General features: G+C 41.7%; 1 protein-coding gene across 2 annotated transcripts; it reads left to right on the top strand.

Moving 5' to 3' along the window:
• Window positions 1–95: 95 nt before the first annotated feature.
• On the top strand, window positions 96–16,924 carry LOC139583530 (retinol dehydrogenase 12). Of its 2 annotated transcripts, none has more exons than XM_071414711.1 (7): window positions 96–321; window positions 8,599–8,714; window positions 10,993–11,148; window positions 11,242–11,346; window positions 13,870–14,079; window positions 14,705–14,897; window positions 15,011–16,924. In XM_071414711.1, coding segments are annotated over exons 1-7 (885 nt in total). In that variant the 5' UTR covers window positions 96–319; the 3' UTR covers window positions 15,114–16,924. The 2 variants fall into 2 exon arrangements, with proteins under 2 accessions (XP_071270812.1, XP_071270811.1); XM_071414710.1 differs by lacking the exon at window positions 96–321 and adding an exon at window positions 951–1,067.
• The last annotated feature ends 6,788 nt before the right edge of the window (window positions 16,925–23,712 follow it).

Below are 23,712 nucleotides of genomic sequence, written 5' to 3'. Positions count from 1 at the left end.
CTTTCTGACTATTATTTAGACCAGCAATAGCTTTCTCTACAGAAATTATCTATTAGAACACGACTAAAAAAGTCTGACAAGTACCACTAAAATTGGCCTATGGGGACATCTAGTGGTCAAAGCTTCAAACCACAAGACGACGTCTTAAAATGAGCGCTCGATCTGCACAATGACATAGCGTAACAGAAGTAGAAGATCATGATGATGTAACCAACTGAACCTCGGATTATAAAAAGGAAAGGTTGTGAGTTTTCTACAGGATACTCTGTTGACCTCGTCCCACTCAGGATGTGTGGGACAGTTTTTTTTCCCCCAGAAAATGTAAGTTATATTATTCTAACTAGGAAATATTTGTAAATGTTTGTTCTCTGACTGGCAAGGTGTGCCAGACCTTGTTCAGGGCGAAACGTGTAGTAATGTCAACTGCCATAATCAGCCAATTCGTTTGTTGTCCTTTTATATTCTAGGGGAAATGAACAAACATTGTGGGCTAGGCCTTTACAAAACCTGAATTGGCTACCGGTAGGCTATCAGAATTGTTCAACTGAAGGTATCCGATCAATTAACTGATCAAATAAAAGGCAATAAATGCATTGAATCGATGTCGAGCGCCGCATTTTCCACATCGTCTGGTGCGCACTGACCTACATCTCACTCCACTCCTGGGGAAATTGGTCAAAAGAGGACCCCTGAGCAGTCATTAGTTCGAGACAGTAATTCAACAAAGTCGTGCTGAGCATATTGTAAGATCTCACAACATCTGGAGAATAAATTAAAATGTAAAAAAATATTTTCTTAATTAATTAATTAAACCACTGCTCAAACAGACAACCATAACCAGTTCTCGATTAACCACTACTATATTATTATGGTAATAAAATAAATATTTTCGCAGCACAACGACGGGCTGGAACGCACCCATAGTGTGACAGATGTCGGGTGGGCGGGCTGCAACGCTGAGGAATGTATCCATTGATACAACCTAGAGTTGAGAGGAAACTTGTTTAGATGAACTTGGGGTGTTGAGGAGAAAGATTGGTCACTGGGAAAGGAATGCATTCAATCAGGTAGGTCAATGACTATTTATATTGGGGAAAACAAAGATGCTATGGTGGCAGTCATTTTCTCTTTCAGTTTACAGAACTATTTTTCTTCTTCAAATTCGAACTGTTATTACTGTTGTAATTATGAAACATTGAACAAATTGTTACCACTATAGGGTATTGACATTAAATTGCAATTCGACTAGTCCAGGGCTCTCCAACCCTGTTAATGGAGCACTACCGTCCTGTAGGTTCTCACTCCAACCCTATTCTAGCACACCTAATTCTAATAATTACCCTATTCTAGCACACCTAATTCTAATAATTAGCCTATTCTAGCACACCTAATTCTAAATAATTAGCTGGTTGATACATTGAACCAGGTCAGTTACAACAGGGTTGGAGTGAACATTTACAGGAGGGTATCTCTCCAGGAACAAGGTTGGAGTGAACATTTACAGGAGGGTATCTCTCCAGGAACAGGTTTGGAGTGAACATTTACAGGAGGGTATCTCTCCAGGAACAGGTTTGGAGTGAACATTTACAGGAGGGTATCTCTCCAGGAACAGGGTTGGAGTGAACATTTACAGGAGGGTATCTCTCCAGGAACAGGGTTGGAGTGAACATTTACAGGAGGGTATCTCTCCAGGAACAGGGTTGGAGTGAACATTTACAGGAGGGTATCTCTTCAGGAACAGGGTTGGAGTGAACATTTACAGGAGGGTATCTCTTCAGGAACAGAGTTGGAGACCTCTGGGCTAGTTTATCATGTTACACTTTCTCAATCGCTTTGGCTAATTTCTTTGAAACAGTCTTAACGTTCTCTAAACTAAGTGCAATTGTCACAACTGTTTTATGGGACATCACAACTATTGCATGTCTGCAAAATGTAGTAACTCACCCAAAACATTTAACTCATGCTTCAAAACCTAATTGTGTCAGTAAATTGGCCAATGCCACCAAAATGAAAAGTTTAGTCATCGTGTGAGCCTTACTGGTCAAAATGTTGAGATGTTTTCTCACCATGGCAGTCAACCCTGGAAATGTTTGTTATGTACACATTTCAGTTTTGTCCTTCTTTGTTGACACTGACTGCACTATACAAGAATGTCAATTTTGTCTAGCTGAATGCAATTGTGTATCACACTGAGCTTTTTAAATACCAATTTCAACAGTAGGTAAATGTCAATACTGTAGTACACAGAAAGGATATGCACATTTGTATGTATACAGTATATTTATTTTTGTAGCAATGTGTTACATGTAAACAGAAAATGCACATTTGCATGTCCATTTTTTTCATATTTCTTACATGTAAAGTCATATATAGTGAACAGAATTTGCCACAAAATGACATCCATGCCAAAATCCATGCCCCCCTACTTGCGGTAGTGCTGTAAAAAAAAAAAAAAAAAAAAATGGTACATCCTCACAGTACGTAACACTACAAAGGCCCGGTTTCCCTTGCGATGCACGGGGGACCTCTTTGGTGTTCTGGTATTATGTCTCTGTAAAGTGTATTTAGGAAGGCCAGGAGAAGTTGGGTGTTTTAGGGCCCAATGTGTGGAATATGTGTTCTCACACCATTCTCAGAAATGGCAGCACACATTGTAATACTGCCCTCACATTGGCCTGGTGTGCCAAATGTGGCTCTGCATCCAATGAGATTGTGGCCACATCTCCTGCCTTTGGCCAGATTGAACCCAGCCTCTCCACAAAAACAAGAATGTGGGTAATTTCGTGTCCTTCCAGCTCCATTATTCTCTGTATAGTAACACAGAAACAAAATATAAAGTTAGCCTATTCTAGAATCAGACAGTTTAGTAAAGTAGAAATGTTTTCTTATGGGCATCTACAACTTCAAGAAGTATATACAGGCATCATTGTGATTTTCAGACTTGCATTTACTTTTACAATAGTTGCTGTGTTGTGAATTAAATGCTGTAGCAAAAGTAAAGAACGAGTACATATTTACCTGTTTTCCCTACGGAATGTTTGCACAATTGATGACACTGTTGACCTGTTTACATTAGGCTGTACTCTCCGACCAGTCTCTTCCATTGTCAGACCATGGTTTATAACACTGTGGATCTGGTTACATTAGGCTGTACTCTCCGACCAGTCTCTTCCATTGTAAGACCATGGTTTATAACACTGTGGACCTGGTTACATTAGGCTGTACTCTCCGACCAGCCTCTTCCATTGTCAGACCATGGTTTATGACACTGTGGATCTGTTTACATTAGGCTGTACTCTCCGACCAGTCTCTTCCATTGTAAGACCATGGTTTATAACACTGTGGACCTGGTTACATTAGGCTGTACTCTCCGACCAGTCTCTTCCATTGTAAGACCATGGTTTATAACACTGTGGACCTGGTTACATTAGGCTGTACTCTCCGACCAGCCTCTTCCATTGTCAGACCATGGTTTATAACACTGTGGACCTGGTTACATTAGGCTGTACTCTCCGACCAGCCTCTTCCATTGTCAGACCATGGTTTATAACACTGTGGACCTGGTTACATTAGGCTGTACTCTCCGACCAGTCTCTTCCATTGTGAGACCATGGTTTATAACACTGTGGACCTGGTTACATTAGGCTGTACTCTCCGACCAGCCTCTTCCATTGTCAGACCATGGTTTATAACACTGTGGACCTGGTTACATTAGGCTGTACTCTCCGACCAGCCTCTTCCATTGTCAGACCATGGTTTATGACACTGTGGATCTGTTTACATTAGGCTGTACTCTCCGACCAGTCTCTTCCATTCTGAGACCATGGTTTATAACACTGTGGACCTGGTTACATTAGGCTGTACTCTCCGACCAGTCTCTTCCATTGTCAGACCATGGTTTATAACACTGTGGACCTGGTTACATTAGGCTGTACTCTCCGACCAGTCTCTTCCATTGTAAGACCATGGTTTATGACACTGTGGATCTGTTTTCATTAGGCTGTACTCTCCGACCAGCCTCTTCCATTGTCAGACCATGGTTTATAACACTGTGGACCTGGTTACATTAGGCTGTACTCTCCGACCAGCCTCTTCCATTGTCAGACCATGGTTTATAACACTGTGGATCTGTTTACATTAGGCTGTACTCTCCGACCAGCCTCTTCCATTGTCAGACCATGGTTTATAACACTGTAGATCTGTTTTCATTAGGCTGTACTCTCCGACCAGCCTCTTCCATTGTAAGACCATGGTTTATGACACTGTGGATCTGTTTTCATTAGGCTGTACTCTCCGACCAGCCTCTTCCATTGTCAGACCATGGTTTATAACACTGTGGACCTGGTTACATTAGGCTGTACTCTCCGACCAGCCTCTTCCATTGTCAGACCATGGTTTATAACACTGTGGACCTGGTTACATTAGGCTGTACTCTCCGACCAGCCTCTTCCATTGTCAGACCATGGTTTATGACACTGTGGATCTGGTTACATTAGGCTGTACTCTCCGACCAGTCTCTTCCATTGTCAGACCATGGTTTATAACACTGTGGATCTGTTTACATTAGGCTGTACTCTCCGACCAGTCTCTTCCATTGTATGACCATGGTTTATAACACTGTGGATCTGTTTTCATTAGGCTGTACTCTCCGACCAGCCTCTTCCATTGTAAGACCATGGTTTATGACACTGTGGATCTGTTTTCATTAGGCTGTACTCTCCGACCAGCCTCTTCCATTGTCAGACCATGGTTTATAACACTGTGGACCTGGTTACATTAGGCTGTACTCTCCGACCAGCCTCTTCCATTGTCAGACCATGGTTTATGACACTGTGGATCTGTTTACATTAGGCTGTACTCTCCGACCAGCCTCTTCCATTGTCAGACCATGGTTTATGACACTGTGGATCTGTTAACATTAGGCTGTACTCTCCGACCAGCCTCTTCCATTGTAAGACCATGGTTTATGACACTGTGGATCTGTTTTCATTAGGCTGTACTCTCCGACCAGCCTCTTCCATTGTCAGACCATGGTTTATAACACTGTGGACCTGGTTACATTAGGCTGTACTCTCCGACCAGCCTCTTCCATTGTCAGACCATGGTTTATGACACTGTGGATCTGTTTACATTAGGCTGTACTCTCCGACCAGCCTCTTCCATTGTCAGACCATGGTTTATAACACTGTGGATCTGTTTTCATTAGGCTGTACTCTCCGACCAGCCTCTTCCATTGTGAGACCATGGTTTATAACACTGTGGATCTGTTTACATTAGGCTGTACTCTCCGACCAGCCTCTTCCATTGTAAGACCATGGTTTATGACACTGTGGATCTGTTTTCATTAGGCTGTACTCTCCGACCAGCCTCTTCCATTGTGAGACCATGGTTTATAACACTGTGGATCGGTTTACATTAGGCTGTACTCTCCGACCAGCCTCTTCCATTGTAAGACCATGGTTTATGACACTGTGGATCTGTTTTCATTAGGCTGTACTCTCCGACCAGCCTCTTCCATTGTCAGACCATGGTTTATAACACTGTGGACCTGGTTACATTAGGCTGTACTCTCCGACCAGCCTCTTCCATTGTCAGACCATGGTTTATAACACTGTGGACCTGGTTACATTAGGCTGTACTCTCCGACCAGTCTCTTCCATTGTGAGACCATGGTTTATAACACTGTGGACCTGGTTACATTAGGCTGTACTCTCCGACCAGCCTCTTCCATTGTCAGACCATGGTTTATAACACTGTGGATCTGTTTACATTAGGCTGTACTCTCCGACCAGCCTCTTCCATTGTCAGACCATGGTTTATAACACTGTGGACCTGGTTACATTAGGCTGTACTCTCCGACCAGCCTCTTCCATTGTCAGACCATGGTTTATGACACTGTGGATCTGTTTACATTAGGCTGTACTCTCCGACCAGTCTCTTCCATTGTCAGACCATGGTTTATAACACTGTGGACCTGGTTACATTAGGCTGTACTCTCCGACCAGTCTCTTCCATTGTCAGACCATGGTTTATAACACTGTGGACCTGGTTACATTAGGCTGTACTCTCCGACCAGTCTCTTCCATTGTAAGACCATGGTTTATAACACTGTGGATCTGTTTTCATTAGGCTGTACTCTCTGACCAGCCTCTTCCATTGTCAGACCATGGTTTATGACATGGTCCACAAATGTGGCTCTGATTTCATCAGGGACTCTTATTCTTTGCCTTCTACTTCTTCCTCTATTATGTCTTCCCCTAACACCACCACCACCATCACCACCACCACCACCATCACCACCACCAACACCAACACCACCACCACTACCACCACCATCACCACCACCACCACCACTACCACCATGCATTCTTACACATCTTCTTATTTCTCTTCCACGAGCATGTAGCTGCTGTTCAGGGTTGTGATGTTCCTCCATGTTCATAAATGGTAGTGATTGTGCTGTGGGCAAGCTCCATATATATGCTTCCAAACTTGATTGGTTGATTGGTAAGATTGTGATTCCTATTTCATTACTATGCCACCTGGCAGGTAATTTGCCAATTTAGCAGACATTACAAACATTCCATGTCATAGATATTTATGGAATATACATGTATGTCTGACAGATTTTGATCTTCGAATGGATCATTTTGCATGTGATGGCTCACATAATGAAAGAATGTTGTGAAGTTGTGAAGAGTATGATAATTTCACTGAGAATCAGCTCATCGGTTTTGATCAGCCATGTGCATGTAGTTATTGTGCAAATTGTAGACAATTGTGTTTACTCTTTTGCACAAGTGCCAAAACACGTGCAATTTGCTTAAATTAATAAGAGAGTCAAATCTGGTGTGAACAAGAAACTAATTGTTCAGAGATTTGAACATATTGTTTGGAAGAAAAAAATATCTAATTTGAGAATTGAGCCAAAGCGATTGAGAAAAACTGTAAAGTAAATTAAAACAAAAACATATTTCTACTTCATAACACATTTTATTATTGGTTTTTACTAAAACAATCTATTATTTATCCAGGTTTGGTAGCCGATTTACTGAATTAATATTTCATCTAGTCGTATGCTCCATAGAAGATCATAACCTTTTTCACTTATTTACAGTTAATCATAAGACGAATGATTTACATTTCATAATTTGGTTCAGCGCTTAAAACTTCTTCTTAATAGGGGGCGCTGTTTTCACTTTGGGAAAAAATCGTGCCCAAATTAAACGGCCTCGTACTCTGTTCTAGATCATACGATATGCATATTATTATTACTATTGGATAGAAAACACTCTGAAGTTTCTAAAACATTTTCGAACAAAACATAAATGTATTGTACAACATGATGTCATAAGACTGTCATCTGATGAAGTTGTTCAAAGGTTAGTGATTAATTCTATCTCTATTTGTGGGTTTTGTGAAAGCTATCTTTGCGGTGACGAAATGGCGTTGTGTGTTGCGCTATTGTGGTGAGCTAACATAAATATATGTTGTGTTTTCGCTGTAAAACACTTAAAAAATCGGAAATATTGGCTGGATTCACAAGATGTTTATCTTTCATTTGCTGTACAACATGTATTTTTCATAAATGTTTTATGATGAGTATTTCTGTATTTCACGTTGCTCTCTGTAATTATTCTGGCTGTTTTAGTGCCATTTATGATCATGGCACCAATGTAAAACCAGGATTTGTAGCTCTAAATATGCACATTTTCGAACAAAACATAAATGTATTGTATAACATGATGTTATAAGACTGTCGTCTGATGAAGTTGTTCAAAGGTTAGTGATTAATTTTATCTCAATTTGTGGGTTTAGTGAAAGCTATGTTTGCGGTGAAAAAATGGCGTTGTGTGTTTGGCTATTGTGGTGAGCTAACATAAATATATATTGTGTTTTCGCTGTAAAACATTTTAAAAATCGGACATGTTGGCTGGATTCACAAGATGTTTATCTTTCATTTGCTGTATTGGACTTGTGATTTCATGAAATGATATTATATGATATCCCTGTGGCGCTAGGCTAGTCTATGCTAGTCAGCGTTTCTGATGAGAATGATCCCGGATCCGGGATGGGTAGTCCAGAAAGGTTTTAAGCTAGTATTCTGACTAGTAGCTAATAATTAACTGTCTTGCTGACATCTAAGTTAAGTTGACATTCTGATTATCTGCTCTGTGTGTCAGTGATGTTGTGTGTGTGTGTTTGTGTGTCACAGGAGGTTGGTGGCACCTTAATTGGGGAGGACGGGCTCGTGATAAGGACTGGAGCGTAATCTGTGGAATGGTATCAAATACATCAAACACATGGTTTCCAGGTGTTTGATGCCGTTCCATTTGCGCCGTTCCCGCCATTATTATGAGCCGCCCTCCCCTTAGCAGCCTCCACTGGTGTGTGTGTAATATGTGTATTGTATGTTGTTGTGTTATGTTGTAATATTACCACATTTCCTGTCTCTGTAATAAGCTGTCTTACCACATCCTCCAAACGATTTCAACTGTGTTTGTTCAACTGTGTTCAACTGTGTTGATTGACTATGTTGATTGACTGTGTTGATTGTGTATTTGACTCTCTCTTGCTGTGTGTATCCGACTCTGTCAGGAACTTCTTCTGTGGCCGCTGGTCATGTGACGTGCGTCTGGACGGTCAGACTGTCATCATCACAGGAGCTAACACTGGAATCGGCAAAGAGACAGCCAGGGACCTGGCCAAGAGAGGTAGAGAACACACACACACACACACAGTTTTGTGTTGCTATCCTTGTGGGAACCAAAGAATTGATTCCCATCCAAAATCCTATTTTTTCTAACCCCTAACCCTAACCTTGGGCCAAAACTTAACCCCAAACCCTATATGTAACCCTAACCCTAAACCTAACCCCTAAGCCTAAAATAGCATATTTTTTTCATGAGGACCGGCAAAATGTCCCGCCTTGCACGAATTATCCTTGTTTTACTATCCTTGTGAGGACTTCTGGTACCCAAGGATAGTTAAACAAAAAAAACACACACAAGTCGAAGTCTACACCCTTCGCCAGTGATTGGTAGTACTCCTAGTAGGAGTTGGAACTATGGACAGGATTCTTCAATTAAGTATTTGTTGTCCTTCAACGAGAGACGACTAGTATTCATTCAAATGCTTTCATTTGAGAAATTCTGCACCAAACATCTTAGTTAGATGTAAAATTGTCTGACTAAGACCTCCTTGGCAAAAACTTCCAAATTAATTACAGATTTCTTGATTTATCTTATCTGACTATTTTGAGGAAGGCTATGTTGTTACTATGCTGTCTCAAGAGGGACAAAACTATTTTTTTCCTAAACCGAGTGTGTGGGTGCCTTTTAGCCTAATGATATTCTCAGTAGCAGTCATTAAGGATCCAGGAGAGGTGGAGACAGAGAGGGCATTGTCAGAGTAGACCACTAAACATCCGTCCTATGCATGCGATGGAACGCACACACACGCACACACGCACGCACGCACACACACGCATGCACACACACAGAGGGAGATGAAAGCTGGGTCTACGTACGTGGTCTGATTTGTTCCGTTGGCTGCACTTGAAAAGCTCTGTGTGGCACCAACTTCCTCTTACAAAACACAACTGTGTGTTTGTGTGTGAGTGGGAATGTGTGTGTGTATTGCAAGCATCGGGGGTCTGTTAAAAGACTTGACGTTTCACTCATTCACAACTGAGGTTAGAGCTGGGAACGAAAGATTCATAACCGTCTGTCATTTTCTTTCCTAAAGTAGTTTGTTATATGAGGAAATATTGATCATACTTTACAATGTCAAGTAGGCTAGAGGAAATAAATGAAAGAGAGTGGTTATATTCAAATATCAATATAATTGTATTACCAATACAATTTGTTTTTATTTTTCTAGACAGGCTGGGCCAAGACAAAGCCTTGCGTGCATCACATTCTATTTCTTGGCTTACTGGAAAACAGTCTTTAACTTAAAGATCTGAAACTAGAATCCTCAAGTTACCTTCCTCTGTCCGTCAACTCACTTTCATGTAGTTAAAAATATATATTTAAATTTAACTCAATGAAAATTGATGTGATGGTAAAATAGAATAACTAAATGTGTTAATTATGTACTATAAACAACAGCTAGATAATTTTAAAAATTGTTTGCAATGTCCAATGCAGAACACACTCTCACACACACACACACACACACACACTACTTACCCATGTGGAACAAATAAACGGCGTCAAATAAACGCCTTCAGCATGAAATCACCCTGGATCATCACTATGTGTGCGATTGGCTCAACTCAAACTCTAACTTCCCTCTTAATTGTTTGTTTATCGTTTGTGTTTTAATTATGATTGGTTGCTCTGCCAGGGAATTTGGGAAACAATTTTGATTCCCACATCGGAGTGGAGAGAGGGGAACAAAGGCACTTTGATAGCTTCCAGACGGAACGCTCCCATGGAATAATGACGGTCTTCTATTCCATAATTACTGGGCCACCACAGCTATTGTGTGTGTGTGTGTGTGTGTGTGTGTGTGTGTGTGTGTGTGTGTGTGTGTGTGTGTGTGTGTGTGTGTGTGTGTGTGTGTGTGTGTGTGTGTGTGTGTGTGTGTGTGTGTGTGTGTGTGTGTGTGTGTGTGTGTGTGTGTGTGTGTGTGTGTGTGTGTGTGTGTGTGCCCTCAAAGGCCCTCTCAGCAGGGCTGGGCTCATTAAAATAGGATGAACAGTCCATTGTTTGCCAAGTGAAGATGAGAAACACAGTTTATACTGTTGCCTGTTTCTTTACTGACAAACACTGTGAAATGAACAGTTGAATATTCTGTAAACTGAGATATTAAGCTTGTGTTTTAGAGATTTGTATGATATTTTGTTAAACTGTTGAGAACGATCAATCCTATGATGTTCAGGGATTTTAAACACAAATGAACATCTTTCACATTTGTCCTCCCGTGTGCTAGTAACCTTATGACCTACCTCTGTGTAACCTCTGACCTCTTTGAACACCCTCTCAGGTGCTCGCATCATCATGGCGTGTAGAGACATGGAGAAGGCGGAGGGCGCCAGGAAAGAGATCACAGAAGATTGTGGAAATGAAAACATTGTCGTTCACAAACTGGATCTGTCTGACACCAAGTCTATCAGAGAGTTCGCTGAGCTGGTTAACAAGGGTAGATAACCTTCAGGGTATAGGAATGGATGGATGGATAGATAGATGGAGGGAGGGAAAGCTTTTGCAGTGACAGTTTTTCTGGTGTTTGCAGAGGAGAAGCAAGTCAATATCCTGATCAACAACGCTGGCATCATGATGTGTCCCTACTCTAAGACCAAGGACGGCTTCGAGATGCAGTTTGGAGTCAACCACCTGGGTAAGATAAATCAATCAATCAACTTGTATTCATGTAGCCCCTTTCATAATGCATTTGCTATAAAATGCTGAGGTGTAACCAAAGCTTAAACCCTTCCCCAAAGTAAGTCAAGCCGATAGTGGAACGGGAAAATCTCCTGGGCCATAGACGATTTAAGGTTCCACTAGTTATTAAGATATATACAGTTGAAGTCAGAAGTTTACATACACAAAGGTTGAAGTCATTAAAACTCATTTTTAAACCACTCCACACATTTCTTGTTAACGAACTATAGTTTTGGCAAGTGTTGGCAAAAGTGTTGGCAGTCTACTGTGTGCATGACACAAGTAATTTTTCCAACAATTGTTTACAGACAGATTAATTCACTTATAATTCACTATATCAATTCCAGTGTGTCAGAAGTTTACATACACTAAGTTGACTGTGCCTTTAAACAGCTTAGAAAATTCCAGAAAATGGTGTCATGGTTTTATAAGCTTCTGATAGGCTAATTTACATAAATTGAGTCAATTGGAGGTGTACCTGTGGATATATTTCAAGGCCTACCTTCAAACTCAGTGCCTCTGCTTGACATCATGCAAAAATCAAAAGAAATCAGCCAAGACATCAGAAAAAGAATTGTAGACCTCCACAAGTCTGGTTCATCCTTAGGAGCAATTTCCAAACTCCTGAAGGTTCCACGTTCATCTGTACAAACAATAGTACGCAAGTATAAACACCATGGGACCACGCAGCCGTCATACCGCTCAGGAAGGAGACACGTTCTGTCTCCTAGAGATTAACGTACTTTGGTGCGAAAAGTGCAAATCAATCCCAGAACAGCAGCAAAGGACCTTGTGAAGATGCTGGAGGAAACAGTTACAAAAGTATCTATATCCACAGTAAAACGAGTCCTACATCAACATAACCTGAAAGGCCGCTCAGCAAGGAAGAAGCCACTGCTCCAAAACCGACATAAAGAAGCCAGACTACGGTTTGCAACTGCACATGGGGGCAAAGATCGTACTTTTTGGAGAAATGTCCTCTGGTCTGATGAAACAAAAATAGAACTGTTTGGCCATAATGACCATCGTTATGTTTGGAGGAAAAAGGGGGACGCTTGCTAGCCGAAGAACACCATCCCAACCGTGAAGCACAGGGGTGGCAGCATCATGTTGTGGGGGTGCTTTGCTGCAGGAGGGACTGGTGCACTTCACACAATATATGGCATCATGAGGAATGAAAATGATGTGGATATAATTGAAGCAACCTTTCAAGACATCAGTCAGGAAGTTAAAGCTTGGTTGCAAATGGGTCTTCCAAATGGACAATGACCCCAAGCATACTTCCAAAGTTGTGGCACAATGCCGTAAGGACAACAAAGTCAAGGTATTGGAGTAGCCATCACAAAGCCCTGACCTCAATCCCATAGAAAATCTGTGGGCAGAACTGAAAAAGTGTGTGCGAGCAAGGAGGCCTACAAACCTGATTCAGTTACACTAGCTCTGTCAGGAGCTATGGGCCAAAATTCACCCAACTTATTGTGGGAAGCTTGTGGAAGGCTACCCAAAACATTTGACCCAAGTTAAACAATTTAAAGGCAATTCTACCAAATACTAATTGAGTGTATGTAAACTTCTGACCCACTGGGAATGTGATGAATGAAATAAAAGCAGAAATAAATCCTTCTCTACTATTATTCTGACATTTCACACTCTTAAAATAAAGTGGTGATCCTAACTGACCTAGGACAGGGAATGTTTACTCGGATTAAATGTCTGGAATTGTGAAAAACTGAGTTGAGATGTATTTGGCTAAGGTGTATTTAAACGTCTGACTTCAACTGTATATACTAGGCCAACTCGGTGCGTCTGCGTTATCAGATTAGCTAGATTAAATCAGTGCAGGCATGTTAATTATAAAAACACGTATTTGGCGTTAAAATCGGTAGCATGGATAGACTACATTTACAGCTGATTGAAAAGCAGGCTAAGATGGTAAATCAGTATATTAGCCCCTATTTCCTTCCTAAATGTAGAACTAATTAGCGGCTGGCTTACGTGGATGTAGTAATTGCTCTCTGTCTTAACCTGAGCTCCGGCAGTAAGGCTATTAGCCAGTCACGGATTAGGGCGGAAATTCAATCTGATTTGGATAGAAGTGAGTCTGACTTTTGCTGAAGTACAGTTTCTCTTAAAAACGGTTAGAATTCTCGCCATACTTCCTGGGTCCGTAAAGATACACACACTGTTGAACTATTCATATTGAAGAGAACATAATTTAAGGACAGTTCATTACCAGTTTTACAGATAACATAAACATTCTTATGCACACACACACACACACACACACACACACACACACACACACACACACACACACACACACACACACACACACACACACACACACACACACACACACACACACACACACACACACACACACACACACACACACACACACACACACACACACAAATAACGCACACACACAGCTCATTGACCATTCCCTGACCTGTCCCTAACCCCTGACTTCCTGTAGGTCACTTCCTGTTGACCTACCTGTTGGTGGACCTGATCAAGCGCTCGGCGCCAGCCCGCATTGTTAACGTGTCGTCAGTGGCTCACACCTGGACCAGCATGAGACTGGATGACATCAACAGTGAGAAGAGCTACGACCAGGTCAAGGCCTATGGACAGAGCAAACTGGCCAATGTCCTCTGCACACGTTCACTGGCCAAACGACTGCAGGGTACGAGCTGCCCTCGACAGCCATAGCCGAACTGGTCTAGAACTGAATGTTTCTTGGAGAGAATGGGAGTTGACTCAAAAGATTTCCTATTTTTTACAATCTCCACAAGATGTTTTATGTAGTCACCTGTGTGTGTGTGTGTGTGTGTGTGTGTGTGTGTGTGTGTGTGTGTGTGTGTGTGTGTGTGTGTGTGTGTGTGTGTGTGTGTGTGTGTGTGTGTGTGTGTGTGTGTGTGTGTGTGTGTGTGTGTGTGTGTGTGTGTGTGTGTGTGTGTGTGTGTGTGTGTGTGTGTTTTAATAACAGGATACTGTACTGTCTCACACATATACATCGTCCTGTTAAGATCCTCAAATAGACCATGTCATGTTTTCGCTCCAAAGCATCCTCCGGGAACTCTGAAAAGGACTTTGTTAATTTAGGCCACTGCATGTTAGTTTCTCCAACTTTAAGACTCTCTCAAACCTTCTGTTAGCTATTCAGAATTAGAGGATCTATGGATAATCCTGTGTACCTACAAACCTAAGATTGATCAAATATCTCACCCTGTAACTGTGGCTAGAAGCAACTTGTTCCTACTAGTCATCATGACATGACTGAGCGTCCAGCTTGTGTGTGTTGTGTGCAGGCACCGGTGTGAGTGTGTTCTCCCTCCACCCGGGCGTGGTCCAGTCAGAACTATGGAGACACCTGAACAGTCGTGTCCAGGTAGCGGTCAAGGTGTTCCGGCCGTTCACTAAGTCCTCTGTCGAGGGAGCTCAGACCTCCATATACTGTGCTGTGGAGCCAGGACTGGAGAAGGAGAGTGGAGGATACTACAGGTATACGCATACGGTTTGATTTTGTGAAAGGGTAACTTAGTGGTACACAGCGTTAACCAGGTAAGTTATTGTATATCTGCTCATTGACACTCATTGTGTTTGTGTGTGAACAGCGACTGTGCGCCTGCAAGGTGCTCCAGGACAGCTTCTGATGACGACTTGGCCCATAAACTATGGGAGCTGAGCTGCAAGATGCTGGCCATCACCTGGGAGTGAACACACGACACTAGGCTGCATCTCAAATGGCCCCCTAGTCCTCATGTAGTGCACTAAATACATTGTGGATATAGTGCACGACTTGGCTTTGGCCAACAGCATTTTTGTCTATACAGTGCATACTATTTGATATTTGGCAAGATTTTTTTACAGTTATTCTATTCTCACTATTTAGATTGCAATATGTAAAGAGCATTACTACTACAGTTGAAGTCAGAATTTACATACACTTAGGTTGGAGTCATTAAAACTTGTTTTTCAACCACTCCACAAATTTCTTGTTAACAAACTAGAGTTTTGGCAAGTCGGTTAGGACATCTACTTTGTGCATGACACAATTATTTTTTACAGCAGTTGTTTACAGACAGATAATTTCACTTGTAATTCACTGTATCACAATTCCAGTGGGTCAGAGGTTTACATACACTAAGTTGACTCTGCCTTTAAACAGCTTGGGAAATTCCAGAAAATGCCATGGCTTTAGAAGCTTCTGATAGGCTAATTGACATAATTTGAGTCAATTGGAGGTTTACCTGTGGATATATTTCAAGGCCTACTTTCAAACTGAGTGCCCCCTTGCTTGACATCATGCAAAAATCAAAATAAATCAGCCAAAACCTCATAAAAGAAATTGTAGACCTCCTCAAGTCTGGTTCATCCTTGGGAGCAATTTCCAAATGCCTGAAGGTACCACATTCATCTGTACAAACAATAGTACGCAAGTATAAACACCATGGGACCATGCAACCATCATACCGCTCAGGAAGGAGACGTGTTCTGTCTCCTAGAGATGAACGTACTTTGGTGCGAAAGGTGCAAATCAATCCCAGAACAACAGCAAAGGACCTTGTGAAGATGCTGAAGGAAACGGGTACAAAAGTATCTATATCCACAGTAAAACAAGTCCTATATGGACTATTACCTGAAAGGTAACTGTTTGGCCATAATGACCATCGTTATGCTTGGAGGAAAAAGGGGGATGCTTGCAAGTTGAAGAACACCATCCCAACCGTGAAGCACGGTGGTGGCAGCATCATGTTGTAGGAGTGCTTTGCTGCAGGAGGGACTGGTGCACTTCACAAAATAGATGGCATCATGAGGAATGAAAATTATGTGGATATATTGAAGCAACATCTCAAGACATCAGTCAGGAAGTTAAAGCTAAATGGGTCTTCCAAATGGACAATGACCCCAAGCATACTTCCAAAGTTGTGGCAAAATTCCTTAAGGACAACAAAGTCAAGGTATTGGAGTGGCAATCACAAAGCCCTGACCTCAATCCTATAGAAAATTTGTGGGCAGAACTGAAAAAGTGTGTGCGAGCAAGGAGGCCTACAAACCTGACTGAGTTACACCAGCTCTGTCAGGAGGAATGGGCCAAAATTCACCCAACTTACTGTGGGAAGCTTGTGGAAGGCTACCTGAAATGTTTGACCCAAGTTAAACAAAAAATCTAAAGGCAATGCTACCAAATACTAATTGAGTGTATGTACATTTCTGACCCACTGGGAATGTGATGAAAGCAATAAAAGCTGAAAGAAATAATTCTCTACTATTATTCTGACATGTCACATTCTTAAAATAAAGTGGTGATCCTAACTGACCTAAGACAGGGAATTTTTTACTAGGATTAAATGTCAGGAATTGTGAAAACGGAGTTTAAATGTATTTGGCTAAGGTGTATGTAAACTTCCGACTTCAGCTGTGTATGTATGTGTGTGTGTATATGTGTGTGTGTTACTGTAGTTGTATATGAGAAAACAGACCGAAAAATCGATTTGTTGAGGACTGAATAAAGACAATGGTTGTGACTCATGTCTCAAATCCTGTTCCCCACATAGTGGCCACGTTTTGGGCCGAGCCCGGTGTAGACGGAATTGTCCTGTTTCAAAACTCAGAAAATACATCCTTTCTGTTTCTGTCACGGCTGTTGAAAAAAGAGGACTAAGGTGCAGCGTGGTGAGCGTACATGTTCCTTTATTAACCAAGACGCCGAACAAAACCATAAACACAACAAACAAACCGTGAAGCTCAAAGGCTATGTGCCTTAAACAAGTCAACTTGCCACAAACACAGGTGGAAAAAAGAGCTACCTAAGTATGGTTCTCAATCAGAGACAACGATAGACAGCTGTCCCTGATTGAGAACCATACCCGGCCAAAACATAGAAATAGGAAATCATAGAAACACAAAACATAGAATGCCCACCCCAACTCACGCCCTGACCAAACCAAAATAGAGACATAAAAAGGATCTCTAAGGTCAGGGCGTGACAGTTTCTCCCTTTTCAGACATTAAGTCTGCATTTACAGTTACTAGCAAAAGAGATGATCTGATTTGCCAAAATACCATTTAGTGGGAAAAAATTATCAGAACTGAGCTGTCTGTGTAAACGCAGCCTAAGGGCTCAAGATCAAGCGTTACAGCGCGATTCACCTTTAAAGGCAAATTTTCTGCATTCGCAGAGACTGCCTTCACAGTAAACGCTTGAGCATGTCGGCTCAATCAGAAATTACCTTTAAATTTCAACTGCGCTACAATGCAGATCTTCTGCGCTACGAATTGAATTGAGCCCTTAGGCTGTGTTTACACAGGCAGCCCAATTTGGTTATTTTGCCAGTTAGTGGCAAAAAACTGATCTGATTTGTCAAAAGACCAATTATTGAGTAAAAGATCAGAATTGGCTTGCCTGTGTATATGCAGCCTATGTTATATGGCATTGGATTTAATTTTGTAGTACATATTATTAAAGGTATTGTATAAATATGTAGTAGCCTATGGCATTTTATTAGAGGGCATTGTATTATTACAGTATAATCTGTTAGAATTATTTGTAACAATGTGATGTACATTTTTGTAATAGCTGAATGCACTCTTGCATTTTGGAAAGGGTTATTTTCCTATCTTCTATGGCTGATTTTAGACAGGCAGCTCAATTCTGATTTTTTTTTAAACTAATTGGTCTTTTTCCCAATCAAATCAGCTCGGAAAAAGATCTGATGTGACTGGTCAAAAGACCAATTAGTGGAAAAAATATCCAAATTGGGCTGCCTGTGTGAACGCAGCCTATTTCAGAGGGGTGGTGTTCTTGCTTGAGATCTACATGCTGAACACTGTCCAAGTTGTACACACTTTTCTACAGTCTTTCTGAATGGCGTGTAACAGAATAATATTATTTCTACTAAGTAACTGGAATGACAAACCATATTCAACCACTTAGAGAAAAAGTTGTTTAAAGAGAGTGACAGTTGAATTGTAGACCTACCACTTATCAGGCAGGAATAAACCTGGCTATACGTATGGTGGAATTTGCCTTTGTACATCCGGGCTTGACTGTTTAACCTTAGCCCGGGATATTAATGAGTGAGTTTGTGGACTGCTCACACACATACTCACACAGAGGCGCGCACACACACACACACACATATATTTATTTGATCTTATCTCTCAATGTTCATCTCAAAGTGTACTAGATCGATGCATTTAGCTGTTCAAATTAAAATGTTCTTCTTCCGGCGAGAATCCCTACAGACCCCCCCCCCCACTAGGATCTAAGGCCCCAATGTCCTCAAATCTTAGAAACACCCCTGAAGGTACTAGACTAGACTACTCATTTATCTCACTTACAGAAATCTACAACAGAGTACACCCACCACCCTCTCACCTGGCTTGGCAAAAGCCTGTGCTGCCTTTACTATAGTAGTAGGCTGATGGGCGTAATACAAGAACAGCTCAACGTCAGGACAACATTAAGATGAAGATAGAGCAGTCTGAGAGGGAATCGAACAGCTATGGACGATTCTGATGGTTCATGCTGTAGTGAGAATGTATACACACAGACATACTGTACAGACACTGATATTGAAATGTACGTACACTACCGGTCCAAAATTTTAGAACACCTACTCATTCAAGGTTATTTTTTATTTTATTTTTTACAATTTTCTACATTATAGAATAATAGCGAAGCCATCAAAACTATGAAATAACACATACATTTTGGCAAATTTATAAAATAAAAAAATGAACTGAAATATCACATTTACATAAGCATTCAGACCCTTTACTCAGTACTTTGTTGAAGCCCCTTTGGCAGCGATTACAGCCTCGAGTCTTCTTGGGTATGATGCTACAAGCTTGGCAAACCTGTATTTGGGGAGTTCCTCCCATTCTTCTCTGCAGATACTCTTAAAACCTCTTAGGGATCCCTTAACGCTCGAATCCCGTTAGCGGGATAGATTTGACAACATCCGGTGAAATTGCAGAGCGCCAAATTCAAACTACAGAAATATAAATATTTAACATTCATATAAATACAAGTGTAATACATCAAAATAAAGCTTAACTTCTTGTTAATCCAGGCACTGTGTCAGATTTTCAAAAGGCAAAAGCACACCATGCGATTATCTGAGGACTGAATTGAACATCTCTCCAGAGATGTTCAATCGGGTTCAGGTCCGGGCTCTGGCTGGGCCACTCTGGCTGGGCCACTCAAGGACATTCAGAGACTTGTCCCGAAGCCACTCCTGCGTTGTCTTGACTGTGTGCTTAGAGTTGTTGTCCTGTTGGAAGGTCAACCTTCGTCCCAGTCTATAGTCCTGATCGCTCGGGGGCGGGATCTCTTGGTACTTTGCTCTGTTCATCTTTCTCTCGATCCTGACTAGTCTCTCAGTCCCTGCCACTGAAAAACATCCCTACAGCATGATACTGCCACCACCATGCTTCACCGTAGGGATGGTGCCAAGTTTCCTCCAGACATGACGTTTGGCATTCAGGCCAAAGAGTTCAATCTTGATTTCATGAGACCAGAGAATCTTGTTTCTCATGGTCTGAGAGTCTTTAGGTGCCTTTTGGCAAACTGAAAACGGGCTGTCATGTGCCTTTTACTGAGGAGTGGCTTCCGTCTGGCCACTCTACTATAAAGGCCTGATTGGTAGCGTGCTGCATAGATGGTTGTCCTTCTGGAAGGTATTCCCATCTCCACAGAGGAACTCTGGAGCTCTGTCAGAGTGACCATCGTGTACTTGGTCAACTCCCTGATCAAGGCCCTTCTCCCCTGATTGCTCAGTTTGGATGGGCGGCCAGCTCTAGGGAGAGTCTTGGTGGTTCCAAACTTCTTCCATTTCAGAATGATGGAGGCCACTGTGTTCTTGGGGACCTTCAATGCTGCAGACATGTTTTGGTACCCTTCCCCAGTTCTGTGCCTCGACACAATCCTGTCTCGGAGCTCTACGGACAATTCCTTTGACCTGATGGCTTGGTTTTTGCTCTGACATGCACTGTCAACTGTGGGACCTTACATAGACAGGTGTGTGCCTTTCCAAATCATGTCCAATCAATTGAATTAACCACAGGTGGACTCTAATCAAGTTTTAGAAACATCTCAAAGGTGATCAATGGAAACAGGTTGCACCTGGGCTCAATTTTGAGTCTCATTGCAAATGTTCTGAATAATTATGTAAATAAGGTACAGTGATCCCTCGCCACTTCGCGGTTCACTTATCGCGGATTCGCTATTTCGCGGATTTTCATAATGCATTTTTTTTTTTTTTTTGGTGCATTGTGCTCTGCATTCTGATTCGCTAAAAACTCACTCCCGCTTCTTGTATCAAAACATGCTACGAATTGTGCTATCATTTTGTCGTCTCGTGCAGTTATGTGTACGTACATAAAACAGCTTGGCAAATTTACATTAAGTTGGCCAGGAAGGAAGGAAGGACTAACGCTTGGTCGCTTAGCAACCATGGTGCGAATGGCCACTGAACTTAAGCGAGTAGCTGAGGAATGGGACCCTTTGATGAGCCGTTCATTACAGTTCTCCAACGTAATCGATGGTGGCATGTCGGTGTACAAGGATCTTTTTGCAAAGAAGAAAAAAGAGCGACAACAGCTGCCTATCACTATGTTCTTCTCCCGAACAAACACACCTGCACCGCGGGCTTCAGAAGAAGAGAACACTGCAGAGCGCAGTCAGGATGCAGCGGCCCAGTCTGAAGAGCAGTGAAACGGCCTACACGTGAGTCACTGTATTTGTATACATGTAATAGTTGCTAATTGTAAAAAAAAAAAAAGTTTTCTATTTCGCGGATTTCACTTATCGCGGGTCATTTTCGGAACGTAACCCCCGCGATAAACGAGGGATTACTGTATTTCTGTTTTTTGTTTTTTTATAAATTTGCAGAAATGTCTAAAAAACCTTTTTCACTTCGTTGTTATGGGGTATTGTGTGTTGATTGCTGAGGATTTCTGGTAGTCCAGCACATTTCCATGATAACATATTATGAAAATTCGTAACGGCTATTGAAAATATTAGAATATTTGTATTACAATCAATCTTACAATCAAGGTTTCACGTTCAACCTTTTAGTGTGAAGAACAAAATAAAACCACCTTAAGCATGTTTTATAATATTTCTAAATATTTATTTAAAAATACAAAGTTCGTCATCAATATAAACGACAACACTAACAATTGTGAATTTAGAAAACATGAACACTAAAAGGAACAAAGTGTATGTGTGTGATGCTGACTTATGTTAGTCCATGGATTTGTTATAAACCACAAGCATGTGACTGTGCTCTTTGCTGACGGGTGTGTTGCACTGAGAACACCAGCAGCTGACTTTTCTATCCTTTGAGCTTGGGCAGAGCTGGCACCTCTTCCTCTTCTGGCCCTGGCTGATCTGAGTGGTGGTGGCTCTCTTTCATCACCCCATATTTTCCATTGCCTCAGTTCTTCTGTGGAGATGGGAGAACCTTCCAGAAGGACAACCATCTCTGCAGCACTCCAACAACCAGGCCTTTATGGTAGAGTGGCCAGAAGGAAGCCACTCCTCAGCAAAAGGCACATGACAGCCCGCTTGGAGTTTGCCAAAAGGCACCTAAAGGACTCTCAGTCCATGAGAAACAAGAGTCTCTGGTTTGATGAACCCAAGATTAAACTCTTTGGATGGAATGCCAGGCGTCTCGTCTGCAGGAAAACTGTTCATCCACTGTGACGCAGTTGCCGGGGATGAACCTTCCTCTACAGTTTGCTAGGAAAAGGTCCCACACATACCGGAAGGCTGCCAGGTGGTCCGTTGCCTCTCTGAATACTCTGGTTCTCTTGTCATCAAGCCTCAGGTAGCGACGGATATCCTCACATCTTCCGACCGACATGGTGGCCTTATACATTGGATTCTGCAGTGGATCCAAAAATCGCTCCCGTGTGGAGACAGCCCACCTTTTCACCATGCCAATAAAGGCCTTTAGTCCCTCTTTGTCTCCACGCTGTCGCAAAAGGGGCACTCCAATAAGACCCCTTTTTAATGGTTTTCACTCTCCTCAGAGGAGTCGTCCTCCCCATCTGTAGAATCATCTTGGACAGCTGGACTACCAGGTGCATCCACAACTCCAACTTGACCTACAGGCACATAGTCTGTGTCATCTGAATTGGATACCTCAGATTCTGAGTCAGCGGCACCAATGGCTTCCTCATTCAGCATCTGTAAAATCATTTTGGTTGTATATCTGGCAGCATTCTTATGCGCCTCCTTATGAAACTCCTTTTACTCAATGAGTTAAAAAGGAGAAATGAAAAAGGTGATTAATGAACATTAAAAACAAGATATTTAATACATATTTTATTATTTACTTAGATTTTATTGTTGTAGCAAAAAGAAAGGTCAATTTGACGAGTGCAATTCGGTGAATTCCATAGGAAATATATAAGGGTCATATTTGACCCACATATGAAAACTTGGGGTAGTGATGCAAAAATAATTTTTACTTAAAAAAATAAGAAATTAAAAAACAAAAATAGGATGTTAGAACATTAAAGACACATTGTGTAATGAATTCCTGGAATATTAGATGATGACATTGGGGGGGGGGGGTTGGGGTCAATACAGCAAAAAAAACATTAGGCCAGGTCGTTCTGACCAGCATATGGATCCTAGGGTTAATAATGTTAGAATAGGGCTGTAACGTAACAAAATGTGGAAAAAGTCAAGGGATCTGAATACTTTCTGAAGGTACTGTATGTACAGTTGAAGTCGGAAGTTTACATACACCTTAGCCAAATACATTTAAACTCAGTTTTTCACAATTCCTGACATTTAATCCTAGTAAAATTTCCCTGTCTTAGGTCAGTTAGGATCACCACTTTATTTTAAGAGTGTGAAATGTCAGAATAATAGTAGAGAATAATTTATTTCTGCTTTTCTTTCTTTCATCACATTCCCAGTGGGTCAGAAGTTTACATACACTCAATTAGTATTTGGTAGCATTGCCTTTAAATTGTTTAACTTGGGTCAAATGTTTCGGGTAGCCTTCCACAAGCTTCCCACAAGAAGTGGGGTGAATTTTGGCCCATTCCTCCTGACAGAGCTGGTGTAACTGAGTCAGATTTGTAGGCCTCCTTGCTCGTACACGCTTTTTCAGTTCTGCCCACACATTTTATATAGGGTTGAGGTCAGGGCTTTGTGATGGCCACTCCAATACCTTGACTTTGTTGTCCTTAAGCCATTTTGCCACAACTTTGGAAGTATGCTTGGGGTCATTGTCCATTTGGAAGACCCATTTGCGACCAAGCTTTAACTTCCTGACTGATGTAATCTATT

Source organism: Salvelinus alpinus, chromosome 8 (genome assembly GCF_045679555.1).
Source record: "Salvelinus alpinus chromosome 8, SLU_Salpinus.1, whole genome shotgun sequence".
In the NCBI taxonomy this organism is placed as follows: domain Eukaryota; kingdom Metazoa; phylum Chordata; class Actinopteri; order Salmoniformes; family Salmonidae; genus Salvelinus; species Salvelinus alpinus.
The sequence above is the reverse complement of the archived record's forward strand: the minus strand, read 5'-3'. Positions and strand labels throughout refer to the sequence as shown.

Bases quoted from the DNA above. Each gene is read 5' to 3' on its own strand.
- LOC139583530 (XM_071414710.1), top strand. The intron at 8,715-10,992 runs GTAGAGAACACA...ACACCCTCTCAG, and splicing joins CAGGGACCTGGCCAAGAGAG to GTGCTCGCATCATCATGGCG. The intron at 11,149-11,241 runs GTAGATAACCTT...TGGTGTTTGCAG, and splicing joins CGCTGAGCTGGTTAACAAGG to AGGAGAAGCAAGTCAATATC.